Source organism: Myxine glutinosa, chromosome 1 (genome assembly GCF_964187855.1).
Source record: "Myxine glutinosa chromosome 1, kmMyxGlut1.1, whole genome shotgun sequence".
Lineage (NCBI taxonomy): Eukaryota > Metazoa > Chordata > Myxini > Myxiniformes > Myxinidae > Myxine > Myxine glutinosa.
The window spans coordinates 294649696-294669600 of NC_136261.1; the positions used below are offsets into that span (position 1 = coordinate 294649696).

Sequence of the window (19905 nt, forward strand, 5' to 3'; positions counted from 1 at the left end):
CGTCCAACCCCTCGCTCTCCAACCCCTCGCACCTTGCTCTCCAACCCCTAGCTCCTCACTCCCCAACCCCTAGCTCCTCACTCCCCAACCCCTAGCTCCTCACTCTCCAACCCCTACCTCCTCGCTCTCCAACCCCTAGCTCCTCGCTCTCCAACCCCTAGCTCTCCAACCCCTCGCTCCTCACTCTCCAACCCCTTGCCCCTCACTCTCCAACCCTTTGCTCCTCACTCTCCAACCCCTTGCTCCTCACTCTCCAACCCCTCACTCCTCTCCAACCCCTAGCTCCTCACTCTCCAACCACTAGCTCATCACTCTCCAACTCCTCGCTCTCCAACCCCTCACTCCTCACTCTCCAACCCCTCACTCCTCACTCTCCAACCCCTCACTCCTCACTCTCCAACCCCTCACTCCTCACTCTCCAACCCCTCACTCCTCTCCAATTTCTCGCTCCTCTCCAACCCCTAGCTCCTCACTCCCCAACCCCTAGCTCCTCACTCCCCAACCCCTAGCTCCTCACTCTCCAACCCCTAGCTCCTCGCTCTCCAACCCCTAGCTCCTCGCTGTCCAACCCCTCGCTCTCCAACCCCGAGCACCTTGCTCTCCAACCCCTCACTCCTCGCTCTCCAACCCCTCGCTCCTCGCTCTCCAACCCCTCGCTCCTCGCTCTCCAACCCCTCGCTCCTCGCTCTCCAACCCCTCGCTCCTCGCTCTCCAACCCCTCGCTCCTCGCTCTCCAACCCCTCGCTCCTCGCTCTCCAACCCTTCGCTCCTCGCTCTCCAACCCCTCGCTCCTCGCTCTCCAACCCCTAGCTCCTCGCTCTCCAACCCCTAGCTCCTCGCTCTCCAACCCCTCGCTCCTCGCTCTCCAACCCCTCGCTCCTCGCTCTCCAACCCCTATCTCTTCGCTCTCCAACCCCTCGCTCCTCACTCTCCAACTCATCGCTCCTCGCTCCTCTCCCGTCTCATTCATTTTGGAAATGGAAGTTTCCACGCAACGCATGAATTGTCACGATGCTCAAGAGGAAGTGTCTCGTAAGCATCAAATTGCAAGTAAATTACATTGTGAAAATTAAAGATTTCAAATAAACCTATTTAAAGTGTATGCGCACATAACTAATAAAAAAAAACGAAGAAATATCTCTCAGTAATTTCCTGAAACATATTTTAGTTTTTGCTTCCGGATAATAATGTTGAATGAAATAAGAACGAAGAAATATATGTCGTTTTGTGACGACTGTCATCAAAAGTAAAAGTAATATATCTTAATGGAAAAGAAAAAGCGAATTTTTAATATATGTCGACATTTTCCCCGACTGTTATTTTAGGCGGTGTATTTTCGTGTATCATCGTGGTGCGATTTTAAAAAATATATCTCGGCAATTTCCCGTGTGTGCGTGAATGTTCTCAATTATTTCTGACACCGAGTCTAAAACCATCGATAAAAATTAAATCAGATGGTGAATTCGAGATAAAATCGTGAGGCTGACTCAATGAATGGGCTTTATTTTACAGGCCTTTGAGAAATAATTTCATTCTATAAACGGAAACTTTCATGGGATTCTCTTCCCGTTTTTTTTCAACCGAGTCTAAAACTATGTTAGCGACTGTTAAAAATGAAATGATACATCAAATTAGAGTTGAAATAAACCTGTGTGAGAGAGAAAGACAGCACGGGCCTAACTGAACAGGCCTCAAGGCTATTCAAGGTAATAAAATGGTGGATATTTGTTTACATGAAGCCTCTCCCAGAATGGCTGGAGCTACTCTGTAAACGGAGTAAGCCACACCCCTGGACAGACAGAATCACCTTCACCTATTATAATATATATATATATATATATATATATATATATATATATATATATATATATATATATATATATATATATATATATATATATATATATATATATATATATATATATATATATATTTATAGTTCTTGTTGAGCTGTCTGTGCTTGAGAAAAGCAACACTGGGGAGCAACCACCAAGAGTGGACCATGGTGCAACACTAAGTCAGGTTGTTATATATATTTTTAATTAAATTTTACTTTTTTTTTGCCAGTACTTATTTTTTTCAAGTATTCAAAAACTAAACGATATTCTTTTCATGGAAACAATAGCCAGAAATGAAGAAACCCCCCAAACCCCACGTTCGGGTCATGGAGCCATCAAAAACACAAAAGGTATTAGATTCAAACTGTGACAGCTATCTTTACCCCTTTCAGGAAAGATGTTGCTCTTTGAGATGTTCACACTACTTGGCCTGGGGTTGTTCTTGTCCTGATTGAGCAGCAGACTGCGGTAGAACACATCAAACTTTTTGCGACTATCACCGGTGATGGTTGCTCCGACACTCCAAACGAGGCTGAACAGAAACATTCCCTGCAGCCACATGGCCACCTGCTGAACCGGCAAGGCCGGCCGGCCGTCCAACCCGGCCGTCGCTATTTCACCTGCACACGCGCATGCAAGTAAACACACACACAGTCACGTGAATGGTGGTCAAGGCAGTTCGTGGACCATTGGGGGTCTAAGTCGAACACCTGGAGGAGAACAGAAGAGCTATGCTTCTTCAGCCGATGTCACACAGCTGAGCAGGTAACCAAAAAGTGACTCAAAATAAATGAAGCCATTTGGAGGCCAGACTCGAACTGGTGACAACACCTGAGTACAAAAATAAAATTCTTTCTTGCAATAACAAAAATATCTCAAATAACAACCCAGAAACAGAGACTGTGAAAGCTTAAATGACTCAAGGAGTGTCCTTTGAACCAAAGGTCAGTGCCGAATCGAAGATATCATATCCATATGAGGGAATATTGAAGTGTCATGGATTCAAATGAATTATCTGTTCATTCTCTGTTCTGTTCATGATGTTCATTCTCTGTTCATTATTGAAAATTTTAAATCGAATTCAAATGAATTGGCCAAAAACAAGACCAGGCTTCCAATTGTGATCGCCATTGGGAAGATGGACAATCTCATTTGGGTGATATATGAGTAATAATGACAATGTGCTGCATAGTTTAGCCTTAGGTGAGACCTTACACAGTCAAATAAAATAAATAAACCAACGAGTTGTACTCTTTGGCCCATGTTAAAAGGTCCTCATGATCCCCCTTCCAGAGAGATGGTCATTCAGGTATCTTGCACCTCAAATCTTGTACCAATAATTGATAAAATCGTCTTTTATCCAACTTGCGATCAATCCCCGAGCTACCAAATGTTCACAGGACAGGACAGCTCAAAATGACATTAAAACGATTTCAGGTTCAGTAGAAAGTCTCCATTTACTCAAAGGAACGACAGTGTTCCCCAAAAATGTAGTAACCGGCAGTCATGTGATACACACGCTCGGAACGGACCATGAATAAATATCTAGAAATAAGAATGAATCAAAAACATTTATACAAAAACACAACTCATAATAATAACAATAATAATAATAATAATCTTACTGTAATGCAATTTGTATGTATGTATGTAGCCAAAATAGTGCCCCCTGGTGGTATGTGCGCTACGCCAGAAGTGGATGGAAAACTTAAGATATAATTAAATTGTAAAGATACTGCATATACAGTGAATTCAGAAAGAATTCACTGTATATGCAGACTCAATTTCCTCTCCAACTCATTCCACTTCAAAAAAAAGAAATTCAATATCTTATACGTCTCCCTCACTACATGGTCTAAATTCACATTCATTCCATCCCTCCTCCATCGTTCTGAATCGGATTGCTAACTTGAAAATCACAACAAACCCAATTTGTTATCAATGTTCGTCTTTCATTAATCATCCACTTTCTAAACTCCCCTCTTGCCCCTCCCATCCAAATCCCCCCCCCTTGCACCTACACTCCTAAACTCCCCCCTTGCCCCTCCACTCCTGAACTCCCCCCTTGCCCTTCCCCTCCTAAACTCCCCCTTTGCCCCTCCCCTCCTAATCCCCCCCCTTGCCCCTCCACTCCTGATCTCCCCCCTTGCCCTTCCCCTCCTAAACTCCCCCCTTGCCCCTCCCCTCCAAATCCCCCCCCTTGCCCCTACACTCCTAAACTCCCCCCTTGCCCCTCCACTTCTAAACTTCCCCCTTGCCCCTCCCCTCCTAAACTCCCCCCTCACTCCTCCCCTTCAAAACTCCCCCCCAATCCCTCCCATTCAATTCTCCCCCCATACCATTCCTCTCCAATTCTCCCTCCTCCCCCCTCCTCCTCCAAGCTGCCTCCTCCCCACTTCGTCTCCCTTCTATCTCATACCTCCACCCCCCCAAACCTTCTACTTTCCTCTGCCCCCCCCTCAAACAACCCCTCACTGTGCCTCATCCCTTCACCATCAAAGCTTCTATCCACTCATCCCAACTCTCTCTTCCTCATATGTGGTGACTTCAACTGTCATCATGCCACCTGGTTGGGTGTGGGTTCCTCTCTCACCAGTCATGGCACCTCAGCAAAGGACTTCTGTGACTCACTGGGATTGACACAATCTGTCAATTTCCCGACCCGGATCTCAGCCAATGGAGTATCTTCTCTTCTAGACCTGGTTATGACAAACTTCCCTGCTAATGTCTGCTGCTCTTCTTCTGCTCCAATCGGTTCCTCTGATCATGTGCTTGTCAAAGTGGACATCTCTCTGGCCATTCTCAGAGAGCCTCCTCAGCGTCGACGAGTCTGGCATTTCACTCAGGCCGACTGGGACGGTCTTCAAGCAGCCATCAATCGTCTGGATTGGTCTCCCATCTCCACTGCCTCTGACATCAATTCTTCCTGGGAATTCTTCCAAAGCAAACTGATCTCTCTCATGCACAGATTTATGCCATCTCGCCTTCAATTGTCTTACCCTTCCTCCCGTCCATGGTACACTGAATCTTGTGGTGAGGCAGTTGCCCTGAAACAACTTGCCTTTGCCTCTTGGAAGGCTAATCCAACTGAAGGCAATCTCAGTTCCTTCCACCAAGCTCGGAACAAGTGTGTGTCTACCCTCAGGAGTGCCAGGAAGCACTATCTCTCCTCACTCAAGAATGAACTCTCAAACCTGTCTCCTTCCTCCAAATCCTGGTGGCGTCTGGTCAAATCCGTTTCTGGTGTTTGTTCCCCCTCCATCCCCTCCCTTACCTCAAATGGCCACACAGTTGACATCGCACGTGACAAAGCCGAATGCCTAAACTCTGTGTTCGCCTCAAAATCCTTAGTCCCAAACCCATCTCTCTCTGTTCCCACCTTTCCCAGTCGAACCCAACTGCTCCTGGACTCTGTGTCCTTCTCTCCTGACAAGGTGGAGGAGTTTTTGTCAAACCTCGACTCTGATTCTGCAACTGGACCAGACGGCATCAGCCCACGGGTCCTAAAATCCTGCTCTGCCGCTCTATCTCACCCTCTCTCTGTTTTTTCACCCTATCTTTTGCTCAAGGTCATCTGCCAGCATCCTGGAAATCAGCTAACATTACCGCTTTACACAAAAAAGGTGCAAAAACAGATCCTTGCAACTACAGACCAATCAGCCTGCTCCCAATTATCAGCAAAGTCATGGAATCCATCATTGCTTCGGATATGAAATCTTTCCTCTTCTCCAATGGCTTGATCTCTGATCATCAATTTGGTTTCAGACCAGGTCACTCTACTCTGGACATGCTGCTTCTGCTGTCTCAACAATGGATGGAGGTCCTCAATGCCAAACAGGAAATCAGAGCTGTCTCCCTTGACATATCACGGGCCTTTGATGCGGTCTGGCACCCAGCTCTGCTCACCAAACTCTCCTCCTATGGTATCCATGGAAATCTCCATGCATGGCTTGCGGACTTCCTCTCTGGTCGTAGTCAACGTGTGGCCCTGAATGGATTTCTCTCTTCTCCCCTTCCTGTTCAGGCTGGAGTTCCCCAAGGAAGTGTGCTGGGCCCTGTGCTTTTTCTGGTCTTTATCAATGATCTCTCCGACTCTCTGGAAAATCCTCTCCATCTCTTTGCTGATGACTCCACTCTCTGCCGCTCCATTCCTCTTCCCTCAGATCGGCAGTCTGCAGCCTCCTCACTCTCTGGAGACCTGGACAAAATCACAGACTGGTCAAACAAGTGGAACATGTCTTTCAATCCTGACAAATCTCACTCTCTTACTATGTCTCTCCGAAAAGATCGACTGGACAACCCTCCCATCTACTTTCTCAACAATCCTCTCCAAGAAGTTCTGTCGCTCAAGCTTTTGGGTCTCACTATCTGCCATGATCTTTCTTGGGAAAACCACATTTCCAAGCTGGCCTCCAAAGCCAGTCGCCGACTGGGCATCCTCCGTCATGCGAAGTCCTTCCTCGGCACACCTGAGCTCCTCACCACATACAAGGCTTTCATCCGCAGCTCAATGGAATACTGTTCTCCCCTATGGGCTGGTGCTCCTGCCTCACACCTGGCTCGGTTTCACGCTGTTGAATCCAAAGCTTTCAAAATCATTGGAATCTCCCGCGATGAAGCTATCTCTGAGGGCCTTTCACTCACTCACCGCAGGCAGGTAGGTGGTCTTTCTGTCTTCTACCGACTCCTCTCCGGCCTTGCTCCCCCAGCTCTCTCTGTGCTCTGTCCCCCAAATATTCCTACAGGTCGCACAAGATCTGCCAGCAACCCTCTGATGGTTAAACTGCCGAAATCTCGGCTCTCTGCTCACCTTCACTTTCATTCCTCTTTTCTCCCGCCTGTGGAACAAACTCCCACACTCCCTTCAATCCCTCTCCTCCCTCCAGGTCTTTAAAACAGCTGTTCACCACCATCTCTTATCTTCCCCCATCCATAACCTTGATCTTTTCTACCCCCACTAATTCACCCCAGATCCACCTTGTTTGAAATTCCAACTTCTTTCCTGGAAATCCTGGCAGTGTCCATATGTTTATACCTCTCCCACCCCCCCCCCCCCCCTTCACATGCCTCCCCCCCAAAGCCCTCTCCCTCCCACAGATCTCTCGATGTCTCCATGTCTCTCGGTCCCTGCTCTCAAATGTTGTGTTTGTGTCCTTCCCCCTCTCTCCCCATCTTGTCTACCGCTCCCGATGTTATTTGTTTTATGTGTCTGTTTGTCTTTCTGTGTGATTAATGTTCGCTCTTTCACGAGCCTCGATCTTGTACACAAAAAAAAAAAAAAAAAAAAAAAAAAAAAATTCAGACCCCTTCACTTTTTTCACGTTTTGTTATGTTGCAGCCATATGCTGAAATCGGTTAAATTCATTTTTTCCCCTCATCAATCTACACTCAATACCCCATAATGACAAAAATGAAAACAGGATTTTAGAAAGTTTTGCAAATTTATTAAAAAGAAAAAAATTGAAATATCACATTGACATAAGTATTCAGACCCTTTGCTATGACACTTGAAATTTAGCTCAGGTGCCTCCCATTTCTCTTGATCATCTTTGAGATGTTTCTACACCTTGATTGGAGTCCACCTGTGGTAAATTCAATTGATTGGACATGATTTGGAAAGGCACACACCTGTCTATATAAGGTCTCACAGCTGACAATGCATATCAGAGCAAAAACCAAGCCATGAGGTCGAAGGAACTGCCTGCAGAGTTCAGAGACAGGATCGTGTCGAGGCACAGATCTGGGGAAGCCTACAAAAAAATTCTGCTGCATCGAAGGTTCCCAAGAGCACAGTGGCCTCCATAATTCTTAAATGGAAGAAGTTTGGAACAACCAGGACTCTTCCTAGAGCTGGCCGCCCGGCCAAACTGAGCAATCGGGGGAGAAGGGCCTTGGTAAGAGAGGTGACCAAGAAGCCGATGGTCACTCTGGCTGAGATCCAGAGATCCTGTGTGGAGATGGGAGAAACTTCCAGAAGGACAACCATCACTGCAACACTCCACCGATCGGGGCTTTATGGCAGAGTGGCCAGACGGAGCCTCTCCTCAGTGAAAGACACATGAAAGCCCACAGAATCTTGTTTCTCACAGTCTGAGAGTCCTTTAGGTGCTTTTTTGCAAACTCCAAGCGGGCTTTCATGTGTCTTTCACTGAGGAGAGGCTTCCGTCTGGCCACACTGCCATAAAGCCCCGATCGGTGGAGTGTTGCAGTGATAGTTGTCCTTCTGGAAGTTTCTCCCATCTCCACACAGGATCTCAGCCAGAGTGACCATCGGGTTCTTGGTCACCTCTATTACCAAGGCCCTTTTTTTTTTTTTTTTTTTTTTTTTTTTTTTTTGTGTACAAGATCGAGGCTCGTGAAAGAGCGAACATTAATCACACAGAAAGACAAACCGACACATAAAACATATAACATCGGGAGCGGTAGACAAGATGGGGAGAGAGGGGGAAGGACACAAACACAACATTTGAGAGCAGGGACCGAGAGACATGGAGACATCGAGAGATCTGAGAGAGGGCGAGGGCTTTGGGGGGGGGGGGGGCATGGGAAGGGGGCGGTGGGAGAGGTATAAAACATATGGACACTGCCAGGACTTCCAGGAAAGAAGTTGGAATTTCAAACAAGGTGGATCTGGGGTGAATTAGCGGGGGTAGAAAAGATCAAGGTTTTGGATGGGGGAAGATAAGAGATGGTGGTGAACAGCTGTTTTAAAGACCTGGAGGGAGGAGTGGGATTGAAGGGAGTGAGGGAGTTTGTTCCAGAGGCGGGAGAAAAGAGGAATGAAAGAGTGAAGGTGAGCAGAGAGCCGAGATTTCGGCAGTTTAACCATCAGAGGGTTGCTGGCAGATCCTGTGCGACCTGTAGGAATATTTGGGGGACAGAGCACAGAGAGAGCTGGGGGTGCAAGGCCGGAGAGGAGTCGGTAGAAGACAGAAAGACCACCTACCTGCCTGCGGTGAGTGAGTGAAAGGCCCTCAGAGATAGCTTCATCGCGGGAGATTCCAATAATTCTGAAAGCTTTGGTTTCAACAGCGTGAAGCCGAGCTAGGTGTGAGGCAGGAGCACCGGCCCATAGGGGAGAACAGTATTCCATTGAGCTGCGGATGAAAGCCTTGTATGTGGTGAGGAGCTCAGGTGTGCCGAGGAAGGACTTCGCACGACGGAGGATGCCCAGTCGGCGACTGGCTTTGGAGGCCAGCTTGGAAATGTGGTTTTCCCAAGAAAGATCATGGCAGATAGTGAGACCCAAAATCTTGAGCGACAGAACTTCTTGGAGAGGATTGTTGAGAAAGTAGATGGGAGGGTTGTCCAGTCGATCTTTTCGGAGAGACATAGTAAGAGTGTGAGATTTGTCAGGATTGAAAGACATGTTCCACTTGTTTGACCAGTCTGTGATTTTGTCTTCTCCCCCAATTGCGCAGTTTGGCCGGGCGGCCAGCTCTAGGAAGAGTCCTGGTTGTTCCAAACTTCTATCATTTAATAATTATGGAGGCCACTGTGCTCTTGGGAACCTTCAATGCAGCAGAATTTTTTTTTGTAGGCTTCCCCATATCTGTGCCTCGACACAATCCTGTCTCTGAACTCTGCAGGCAGTTCCTTCGACCTCATGGCTTGGTTTTTGCTCTGATATGCATTGTCAGCTGCGAGACCTTATATAGACAGGTGTGTGCCTTTCCAAATCATGTCCAATCAATTGAATTTACCACAGGTGGACTCCAAACAAGGTGTAGAAACATCTCAAAGATGATCAAGAGAAATGGGAGGCACCTGAGCTAAATTTCAAGTGTCATAGCAAAGGGTCTGAATACTTATGTCAATGTGATATTTCAGTTTTTTCCTTTTAATAAATTTGCAAAACTTTCTAAAATCCTGTTTTCTCTTTGTCGTTATGGGGTATTGAATGTAGATTGATGAGGGAAAAAATGAATTTAAACGATTTCAGCATAAGGCTGCAACATAACAAAATGTGAAAAAAGTGAAGGGGTCTGAATATTTTCTGAATGCACTGTATACACACAAAATAATTAAATTTGAAACTAATTAAATAATGCAACTCTCAGAGAACAGGGTTATGTGAGCTGTTTGAGTAGAATAACACTTTAGTGCCCCCTTCACATAGTTCATATAAATAGAGGTTTTCATACAAGTGCACACAGTTACATGCACCTGCCTTCAGGTACTGTATATTTATTATCTCGAAATGTAGCTTTACATATGCAAACACACATAAAACACACACACACACACACACACACACACACACACACACACACACACACACACACACACACACACACACACACACACAAAACATTATGCTCACCCAGCTGGGAGGTGAACAGACGCATGTGTGAGTATACGAGGTGGATTGAGGATGTCACCACGAAAGATCGACACTGCGTGTGGATAAACTCGATACATGGATCCATGAGCCAGAAGAATAGGTCATCCACCTGTCATGCATGAGACCATGCACGCACATGCCAAATCATGAATAATCATGTGCATGAACACCAAGACATGGTTAAATCATGTACAGGAATATATACTAAATAAGTCATTAATAATCATGTACATATTCGTACATGGAAGGGGGTTGAGGGATCCATAGCTAGACTGTGGTAAGTGTAGTGTAGTGTGGTCCATGTGTTTCGAGTCCGTTAGATTTCCATCCAAACAGGAACGTGTCAGAGTAAGTCATTTGTTATACGTGACGCTGAGGAGGCAGCGTAATTTATAGACATGGTAGACAGATTAATTTTGTATGTGTAAACACCTGTTGTTTGTGGGCGGGTCTATGTGAGGACTTTCCATTGCAGAAGCACATGTGTCACATGTGTGTGACTATGCTGATTATGATCTCTCTGGCCAAGTGGTTCACGGAGGAGCTTGTGATGCAGGACATTCATGTGGTTTTGCTCTAAAGAAGCTTCCCACCCCGCCCCCATCTTGAACTCCGCCCACCACCTCTCATCTCTAAAATGAATCTCGACGTAATAGGGAACATCCAAAATGACGTAATGTGCCCCAGATTGCCAGGCAAGCATGCGCAGAAACCCTGAGAAACAAAGTCCATTGGGGCAACCTGGATATACTGTATTTCAGACTGTGAGGTAAGGATTGTAGAATTAAATGCCATAAAAAACTTTTAACGACACCAAAATTACTTGCAAATGTACTTGTGATAAAGGGGTGTGGCTCTAAACAGTGATACATTTGGAGAACTTCCTGGTCAACCCGTCCAAAAACCTGATATTTTGCAATTGCAGTCCGTACAGCAAAAACTTTCGACGATATGGGCTCCTGAAAGGTCAAAGGTTTGTATATGGCCGCTTTCTAACCAAACTTCTGTGTTTCTTAATACCGATGTGAAGGTCATATGTGAAGGTCTTGTCAATGCACAGAGTTAAGTTAAAATGATATTTATATTAATTATGTTTGAGAGGAGTGGGAGTTGTATGGGCTCTGAGTGCCATTATAAGTATATTTTTTTATTTGGTTCCGTGACCTCTAGAAAAACTAGAACAGCACTTGGTAGAGCACATACATCCATCAGGCTGAACACTTTATGTTTTGTATCCCACTGATAGGCCAGAACTGCATCCACACCTGAACCAAAATCTAATCAGCTTGTTATTGTCACCTAACCAACTCAATCACCAAGTTTTGTCATTATCAGTCCACAGGTTTTTGAGATATCGTGTTAGATATTGTTACAGCTACAGGTTTCAGTTCTACTGCGAGGGTGATCCTCGGTTCTCCTCAAACTTACCGTGCCCGAGGCCACCGATCACAAATATCTTCATTCCATGGTGGGTTGCTGGGCAACCGTGAACGCAAATTGGTCTACCATGTGGTCCCAGGGTCTGCCGTCTGACCACCGTTTACCTGCGCCATGTGGCATTCCAATCAGGGGCTATGTACCAATCGGGCTATGCACCAATCTTATCTTAATTGGATCTTGGGATGGAATTGGAGGGTGGCCGAGATTACCGCTGATGCAAGCCGGACTGAATGAGCCAATCAATTGGGAATTATAACCTCCCAGTCTAACATAATGGGCGAACAGCACTGGATCCATCGGAAAATGACAAACACAGACAGATTGAAAATGAAGTTCAACAAGAGGGGATTATTATTTACAGAACAATGTAAGATGTGAAGATGCGGTGCTATTCAACACTTTAATGCACAAGCCAGCAAATCATCAAAAAGGCGGAATGCAGTAAAAAAAAAAAAAAAGTACAAAAGAATAATGGTCGCAACCAATGAATAGTGTCGCGATATATACAGTGAAGAAAAATGGTCGAGATGCAGACTTAATCCTATGCCTTACTTATGACTATACATAAGACCTGGGAACCCAATCAGACCATCTGCAGAGGGAGATAGAACAGAAAGAGAAAAAGAATGAGGGTCTTGTCACCGAACCAACTCCGAGTTTGATCTAGAGACCCCATTTAGAGACGGGGAGGACGGGTGGAACCGCAACGATATCACCGGGTGCTAAAAGGGGGGAGAGGGGAAGGTGGAGGGTTGAGAGGATAAATACTGGGGGTGTCTAAGGTGTGTGACTGTAGAGCGTGCGTTGGGGTACGTGAAATGCAGGTGGTGCAAGAGAAACGGTGAAGGTGCGTTATCAGTGGTTGTCCCTCCGGAGGAGTCGGGCCGCGGCAACGCTGTCAATTGTTGATGCCCTCTTTATTAACGGTGTGTCTGCGTTCAAGGGAGAACAACAACAAAAACAACAGGCATTTTAAGGCCATTTTCCCTGCTAGAGCAGGGGTTAGCCTTGCAGGCCCCATGACAATCTTCTCCATTTTGCCCTATTTTCTGCATCTCCCCTTGTTAACCCCCTTGCCCGCATTTCTTCTTCCACTATCTTTAGCCAAGTCTTTCTCGGTCTTTCCCGTCCTCTACTTCCTTCTACATTCATTTCCATCACTCTTCTCAACCAGTCACTTTCATCCTTCCTCAACACATGACCAAACCATCTCAACCTGTTCCTCTTCACAGCATCCATCACAGGCTCTATTCCCATCATCTTTCGCAATTCATCATTTGTCTTCAAGGTAGAACGATAAAAATAAAAAGAGCTGAGAAAAGAATGCATGAGATTAATAACCTACTGCGTGAGAACTAAAAGATATGTGAAAGCGTGGCTTGGTGTGGCCCCAATCAGTGCACTCGTTCCATCCGCCCCAAGGGTTGGCTCCCAGTTCGACCCGCCAATGTGAGCACCATCACTAGCCCTGATCGTTCTCTCTTGAAGCACCACGAAGTCCCACAAAACAAGCACAGGACCTCGTTATACTCACATTCACGGATGCGAATTATTGAGTGCGTAATTACTTGTGGGGGGAGAACGGAGCGATTATGTATCCACAGGATGCTAATGGCCAATTAGTGCCTGCTTCTTCGGAGGTACAATGTTGTACGGAGATTGGAGACGATTGTGGCTGCTCTCTTTGCTTCCGTCCCCGTGCTTCCAAACTGCGGCGTACATCCATGGCGTGCCTGGATGAGGGATGAGGAAGGTGGACATGTCGTGTGTGGTTGAGGCGGCGTTGTGGTGTCTTCGGGTCGTGGAGCAATGAACGGCGTGTATAATGCCTTGATGTCATGTAAACTTAGCGAGAAAATTATAATGAAACCAAAATAAAGCACAACTAAAAATGTATTTACTAAAAGCTAAGTGTTGTGTCCTTATCGTGTATCTAAGGGAAGATTTAGACGGGGAGGACGAGTGGAAGTTGGGATTCGGCGTGTGATTCGAATGACTTTTGGCGAGCTAAGGTGACTACTCGCACATGCGCCATGGAGCTATTAAACTAAAATACAATGTGCATATATGTAACATATGTAACATATGCATCAGGGGTCGGTACACAGTTCACTACTATTTGTAGCTGTGATGGAGGTGCTGGCTCAGAACGTAAAGGAGGGTTTACCGTGAGAGTTGTTGTATGCAGATGATCTGGTGTTGATTGCGGAAAGTATGGATGGACTGAAGGAAAAGATGAACAAGTTGAAGGAATGTATGGAGACAAAAGGTCTGAAGGTGAATATCGGAAAGACGAAGGTGATGGCAAGTGGTAAAGCACGTGGTGAGCTGGAAAGAACTGGGAAGTGGCTGTGTGCTGTGTGCAGGAAAGGTGTCGGAGTGAACTCCATTCAATGTACAATGTGCGCTGAGTGGGTTCATCAAAAATGTAGTGGTCTGAGAGGGTCATTAACCAGTGTGGCAGCTACATTCAAATGTAAGGTGTGCACAGAGGGAGCTGCAGATGGAGGAAATGTTGAGTTGGATCTTTGAGACGGCGTGAAGCTGGAAGGTGTGAAAACATTTTGCTACCTCGGAGACGTGCTGAATGGATGTGGATCAGACTCGGCGACGGTTGCTCGAGTGAGATGTGCATGGAAGAAGTTTCAGGAACTGAGTGGCGTGCTGACGAGGAGGGGAGTGTCGTTGCAGCTGAAGGGAAAGGTGTATGCTGCAATTGCTGCATGTGCGAGAAGTGTTATGATTTATGGGAGCAAGACATGGGTAATGAACGTAGAGCAGCAACGAAGGCTGGAAAGGGTGGAAATGCGAATGGTTCGGTGTATGTGTGGAGTATCGTTGAGAGAGAGGAAGACAAATGATGAATTGCGAAAGATGATGGGAATAGAGCCTGTGATTGATGCTGTGAAGAGGAACAGGTTGAGATGGTTTGGTCATGTGTTGAGGAAGGATGAAAGTGACTGGTTGAGAAGAGTGATGGAAATGAATGTAGAAGGAAGTAGAGGACGGGGAAGACCGAGAAAGACTTGGCTAAAGATGGTGGAAGAAGAAATGCGGGCAAGGGGGTTAAACAAGGGGAGATGCAGAAAATAGGGCAAAATGGAGAAGATTGTCATGGGGACCGCAAGGCTAACCCCCGCTCTAGCAGGGAAAATGGCCTTAAAATGCATGTTGTTGTTGTTGTATATGTAACAATTACCCCAAGACAATGGGGAGAAAATTGGGGGGGAAGGGAGAAGCCTCTCTAACCCTCACCAATGCATTGTTTCACATTCTAACCCACTAAACAAGGGAAAGGGACTCCTCTAACATTACATTTTGGAAATAAGTATGCCGAGGGACCTGTATGTTTGGTGCTATTACCTTCGGGGCCAATTCACATAACCGCAACAATATTGTTTTTGGCCCCATCTCTCAATGGTGAAGATTCACTTAAAAAATTCTTGCATCCGGGTCTGGATCCAGGTCTTCATCCAAATGTAATCCATTCGCCCTTTTCACACACCCAACCTGTCCACCAAGTTTTGAACAAATCCATCCACAACCTTTTGAGATATCGTGCTCACAGACAGACACGGGTGAAAATCCACTTTTGGTGACAGAGGTAATTATAATACATTTTTGCATCTATTGGTGAAAGGAGAAGCGTCTTTTCGTGCGTGTGTGTGTGCGTGTGCGTGTGCGTGTGTGTTATAACCATGGCCACCGCTAGCTAATTGTATTAACAAGAAATGTTAGGATCCCAACTTCTCTCATCCACCGATACTTCTCATATTCTGATATTTCCTTGAGATATTCCTGGTTGTGATTGATTTCCACAATGTTGTGGAATTATTTTTTTTAACAAGAGAAGCAAGGGTTGAGATAATTTTCATATCAAGTACCAACTCTATATGTTCTGATGCCAAAGTATTGGGTAGAGTATCAACGTAGGAGTCCTTGAGTGGTCTCCAGCCCAGCTGATGAGGTTCCATGTAGATCATTCCACATCTGCAAATGGCGGGAAATACTTGCACCAAAATGAAATGCAATGGTGTCTTGAATATCAGTTCATAATGAACACACACACACACACACCAAGTTTCACTTTGTGTAACACGTCCATATTAAGGATTGTATCTATAATATAAAAGGAGCAGGGTCACGGCGGGTCTGCGTGCGTGCCTGAGTGTGTCCGTCCCTCCGTCAACAATTGTCCTATAGGGGATTTATATGCTGTACATAAGGTCGTCATCAATTCTGATCGCCATCTTTACAGTATGATATACAGACTTGGCATTTAATATGGAATATTTTTTTTGTGGGGGTGAACTTACTTTTCAAGATGTCTTAGAACCAAAAGTTCATTGGAATTATGTTGAAATTATTCTAGATTTTGTTAATGTGACCTTTAAAAGAAACAAAAACCACATTTGAAATTTCGAAACAAATAAATTGATCCTTGAAAGTGATGTAAACTGATATCGAACTAAATTCATGGATAGTACTGTGTTAAACTTCTGTACGTTTTCCAGAAGTATCTCTTTATTTTGCACATTAGCCCAAATTTTTTTTTAACAAAAACAAAAGTTAAATTACGACTGGGATTACGGACAGTAAAATTACAGTTCAGTACTTCATGTAACCCCCACGAGCATTCAGGAGAGCACATACACGTTGAGGCATGCTATTCACGAGATTTGCCAAGGTTTGGACAGGAATCGCTTGCCATGCAGTGACAATAGCCTGCTGCAATTCACGCACAGAGGTCGGCTGCTGGTCCAAGAGGTCGATTTGACGCGTTAATTCTGCCCACAAGTTCTCCATTGGATTCATATCCGGGGACATGGCAGGCCACTCCATATGCTCTACACCACGGTCAGCAAGAAAGTGTTGGATCATGCGAGCACGATGAGGCTGTGCATTGTCATCTTGGAAGACAAAGTTTCCTCGAAAGGCTGCACGAACAAATGGAAGCAATGTTTCTTCCAGAATGGCCCTGTACTTGAACTGGTGCAGGTTTCCATTCAGAACAACCAGGTCAGTTTTGCCCCCTGCATGAAAAGCAGCCCAAACGGTCACCCCATCACCTCCAGCTTGGACTCTTGGCACTATACAATCTTTGTCGTAGGCTTCATGCACTTGTTTGTGCACTCGGATGCGGCCATCTTGACGATAGACCAGAAATCTAGACTCGTCACTGAAGATCACATGATTCCAGTGTCCTGGTTGCCATTGACGGTGCTCTCTGGCCCACTGCAATCGGCGCTGGCGGTGTTGTCTGGTCAGGCGTGGCTTTCTCAGGGGACGCCTGGCACGATAGCCTGCTTGAAACAGTCGTTGGTTGACTAGCCTTCTGGATACAGGCACATTTGTCAGTTGCTGCCACTCAGGCCTACGCCGATTAGCTGACTTGGTACGGCCATTGCGGACTCACAGGTGCAGCTGGCGATCATCCCTCCTTGTGGTTCTGCGGGGACGTCCTGGCCTCGGTATTGGAGTAGGGACACCCCTCTGAACATTTCGTTTCAGGATCTTTGACACTTGACCTTGAGTGATGCCATACTGCCGAGCAATAGCACGCTGTTTCATGCCGTAATTTCGTAAAGCCACCACTCCATGACAAACAGCATTGTCGAGTTGACGGACCATCTCCAGAGGAAGTGGCAATAACCTTTGGAGACGTGCAGCAGTTGTTTTCCACTAATACAGAACGCAACAACCCTTGTATACTCGACTGTGAAGCCAATCATCAAATGCACCTGTCCGTACATTTTGCCACGCCACCTGTGATATAATCCTGTTGTTGACTTCTTGCTGCGACAGACAATCAGTGACATGGTTCTTTTAACAAATAAATCACCAAAGTGTAAAAGAAACTCACCAGATTGATATACTGAGTTAAGAAAGTAAACCCGAGTCAAGAAAAAAATATATTCCATATTAAATGCCAAGTCTGTAGTTGAGTAAAGTGAGGATAGATGGACTGGTTTCAATTTACATGAAAACAAAAACTCTTCCTCATCTTCTTCTTCTTCACTTTTAATAACGATGAGCCTCATTCAATTCCATTTCTCATATCGATTAGATTCAGAAAATGCATCATATATTCAATACCTATTCTTTCAACATTTCCATTTCATTCATATAACAGTAATACATCACCCTATCAAACAATATTTCTGATTATACACCGCCTTTTAAAGCATAAGAAAGCAGGTCGTTCTACTTGCAACACAGGTGAGAAAAGGATACGAACAAAAAAAAAAAATTAGCTGATATTTCAAAAATTTATTTGCGCGATTTTTAAAGGGTGGAAGTTATTTTTCATTTATTTTCTCTTGAAACCTGTCGATGCTGCGAGCGATGCTGCGAACCATCAATAAGTAGGGCTATATCCGGAGCGTATTGACTCCCCTGGCTCCGGTCGTCGTACCTGCGCTTCATCTTTTCCCCCGCCAGATGGAGTTGGCGGCGGGCGAAGGCATGGACTAGCTCCATGCCTTCCTCTAGGTGACGTGCGTACCCCTCCCTCGGCGGGTTAACCACTGTGTCTGGCACGGGACCGCATAGCAAGTCGGCGGGAGCCCGTAACTCCCGCCCATACATAAGCAACGCTGGACTGCATGCGGTGGCCCCGTGCTGGCTGGTTCGGTAGGCCATGAGCAAATAAGGGAGATGTTCGTCCCAGTCATCCTGACGGGTGGTGGTGAACAGTGCCAGTTGTTGGATTAGAGTTCGATTGAATCTTTCCACCATCCCGTCAGATTGAGGTCTTAAAGGCGTTGTTCTGGTTTTCCGAATTGACAGGAGACTGCACACATCTTTTAGCAATTTGCTCTCAAAATTTCGTCCCTGGTCGGTGTGCAACTCCTGTGGAATCCCATGCCGGCACACAAATCCTTCCACGAAGGCCTGCGCTACCACCCCTGCTTCTTGGTTGGGGAGGGCGTAGGCCTCCGGCCACTTGGTGAAATAGTCCATTACAACGAGGATATACTTATTACCTTGGCGGGTGCGGGGCAGCGGTCCTAGAATATCCATAGCCACCCGCTCAAGGGGGGCCCCCACCTGATGTAATTGAAGGGGGGCCCTCATCCTCCGTGCTGGTCCCTTTTTGGCAGAACAGGCGTCGCATCTCCGACACCAGTCCTGTATGTCGCGCCCCATATTCACCCAATAGAACCTCCGGCGGACCCGAGATATTGTCTTTGTCCTGCCCAAATGGCCGCCGGAGCGGGTACCATGCACCTGTTGCAATATGACGTTCTTGAATTTGTCAGGGACTATCACCAGCCAGGAAGTTCGATCAGAGGGAACCTCCACCCACTTGCGATACAAGATGTTGCCTTTCAATTCCAGGGTCTGCCACTGAGCCCAATATGCCTTTGTTTGTGCCCCGAGGGGGGTGACCTTTTACCTACTTTAGTGTGGCACGCAATGTAGTTCCCTCTACTATTAACTCTACCCTGAGTGCGACAGTTTTACAGATATTCACAAATGAGTAAATATGTCCCCCTGCGACGTTGCACCCTTCTCCTCACAGAAACACACCCACAGGATAACCGAATCCGGAAAGAATTCGCAAACTAAACATACAGCCGGTAGGGAGCATTATTTACAAGACTACGCTGCTATTTACACTACGATCCAGGACCTGTCTTTGGAGGAACACATGCAGATGTTATGCATAGAGAGAGCGCGCTTGCCAGCATCGATACACCAACCCACGAGTGCTCTGTGGCCGACGGCCTTTAATAACGTGCAGAGCACCCTTTCCCAGCATCAAAAGCACCACCCCACCACACAGTCAGCACCATCCGGTGCAGTCACCATTGTTCATTGGTATAAAAATAAATTCGACAACCCCTAACCCTGCAGGTGTCTCTTGCTCTTCTTGTGGTGCACTTGGTGTCAACTAAAAGTGGTTCACCTGTATGGCATAGGTGCCACGTTGACCCATAGGTCCATCCCCGGGTGGTGCTTGGCCGCAAACGAACTGCGGTCCATTGTGGGTGGCCACAAACATTGCGGTCCATATGGTGTATCGATCCCGGCAGCAAACAGCGAAAGTGCAGGCCCACAACTGCGCAGCCAGCACCTCTCTCTCCTCTCTCTCTACCCCAAAGCCAGATCCTCGGAGGTGGGAGACAAAAGAAGCGGACAAGTGAGTAAGGTGGTAAGGGCGCAAAAGTGCACGCAATGTAAGGTGATGCACACTGGGGGCACATGGGAACCAGGTGAGACAGGTACGTTCCTATCGTACGCCCCCCCCCCCCCCCACCAGGTAACCTACATGGCCCC

The 19905-nt window shown here is 46.3% G+C and overlaps 1 protein-coding gene across 1 annotated transcript in view; it reads right to left on the bottom strand.

Moving 5' to 3' along the window:
* DNAH3 (dynein axonemal heavy chain 3) overlaps window positions 1–19905 on the bottom strand; it is a 403897-nt gene that overhangs the window by 128510 nt on the left and 255482 nt on the right. The window contains exons 38-40 of the mRNA XM_078777885.1: window positions 15507–15612; window positions 10162–10291; window positions 2222–2458 (exon numbers count right to left, since the gene is read on the bottom strand). Coding sequence (XP_078634011.1) covers window positions 2222–2458; window positions 10162–10291; window positions 15507–15612 — 473 coding nt within the window. The remainder of the gene's footprint in view (window positions 1–2221; window positions 2459–10161; window positions 10292–15506; window positions 15613–19905) is intronic.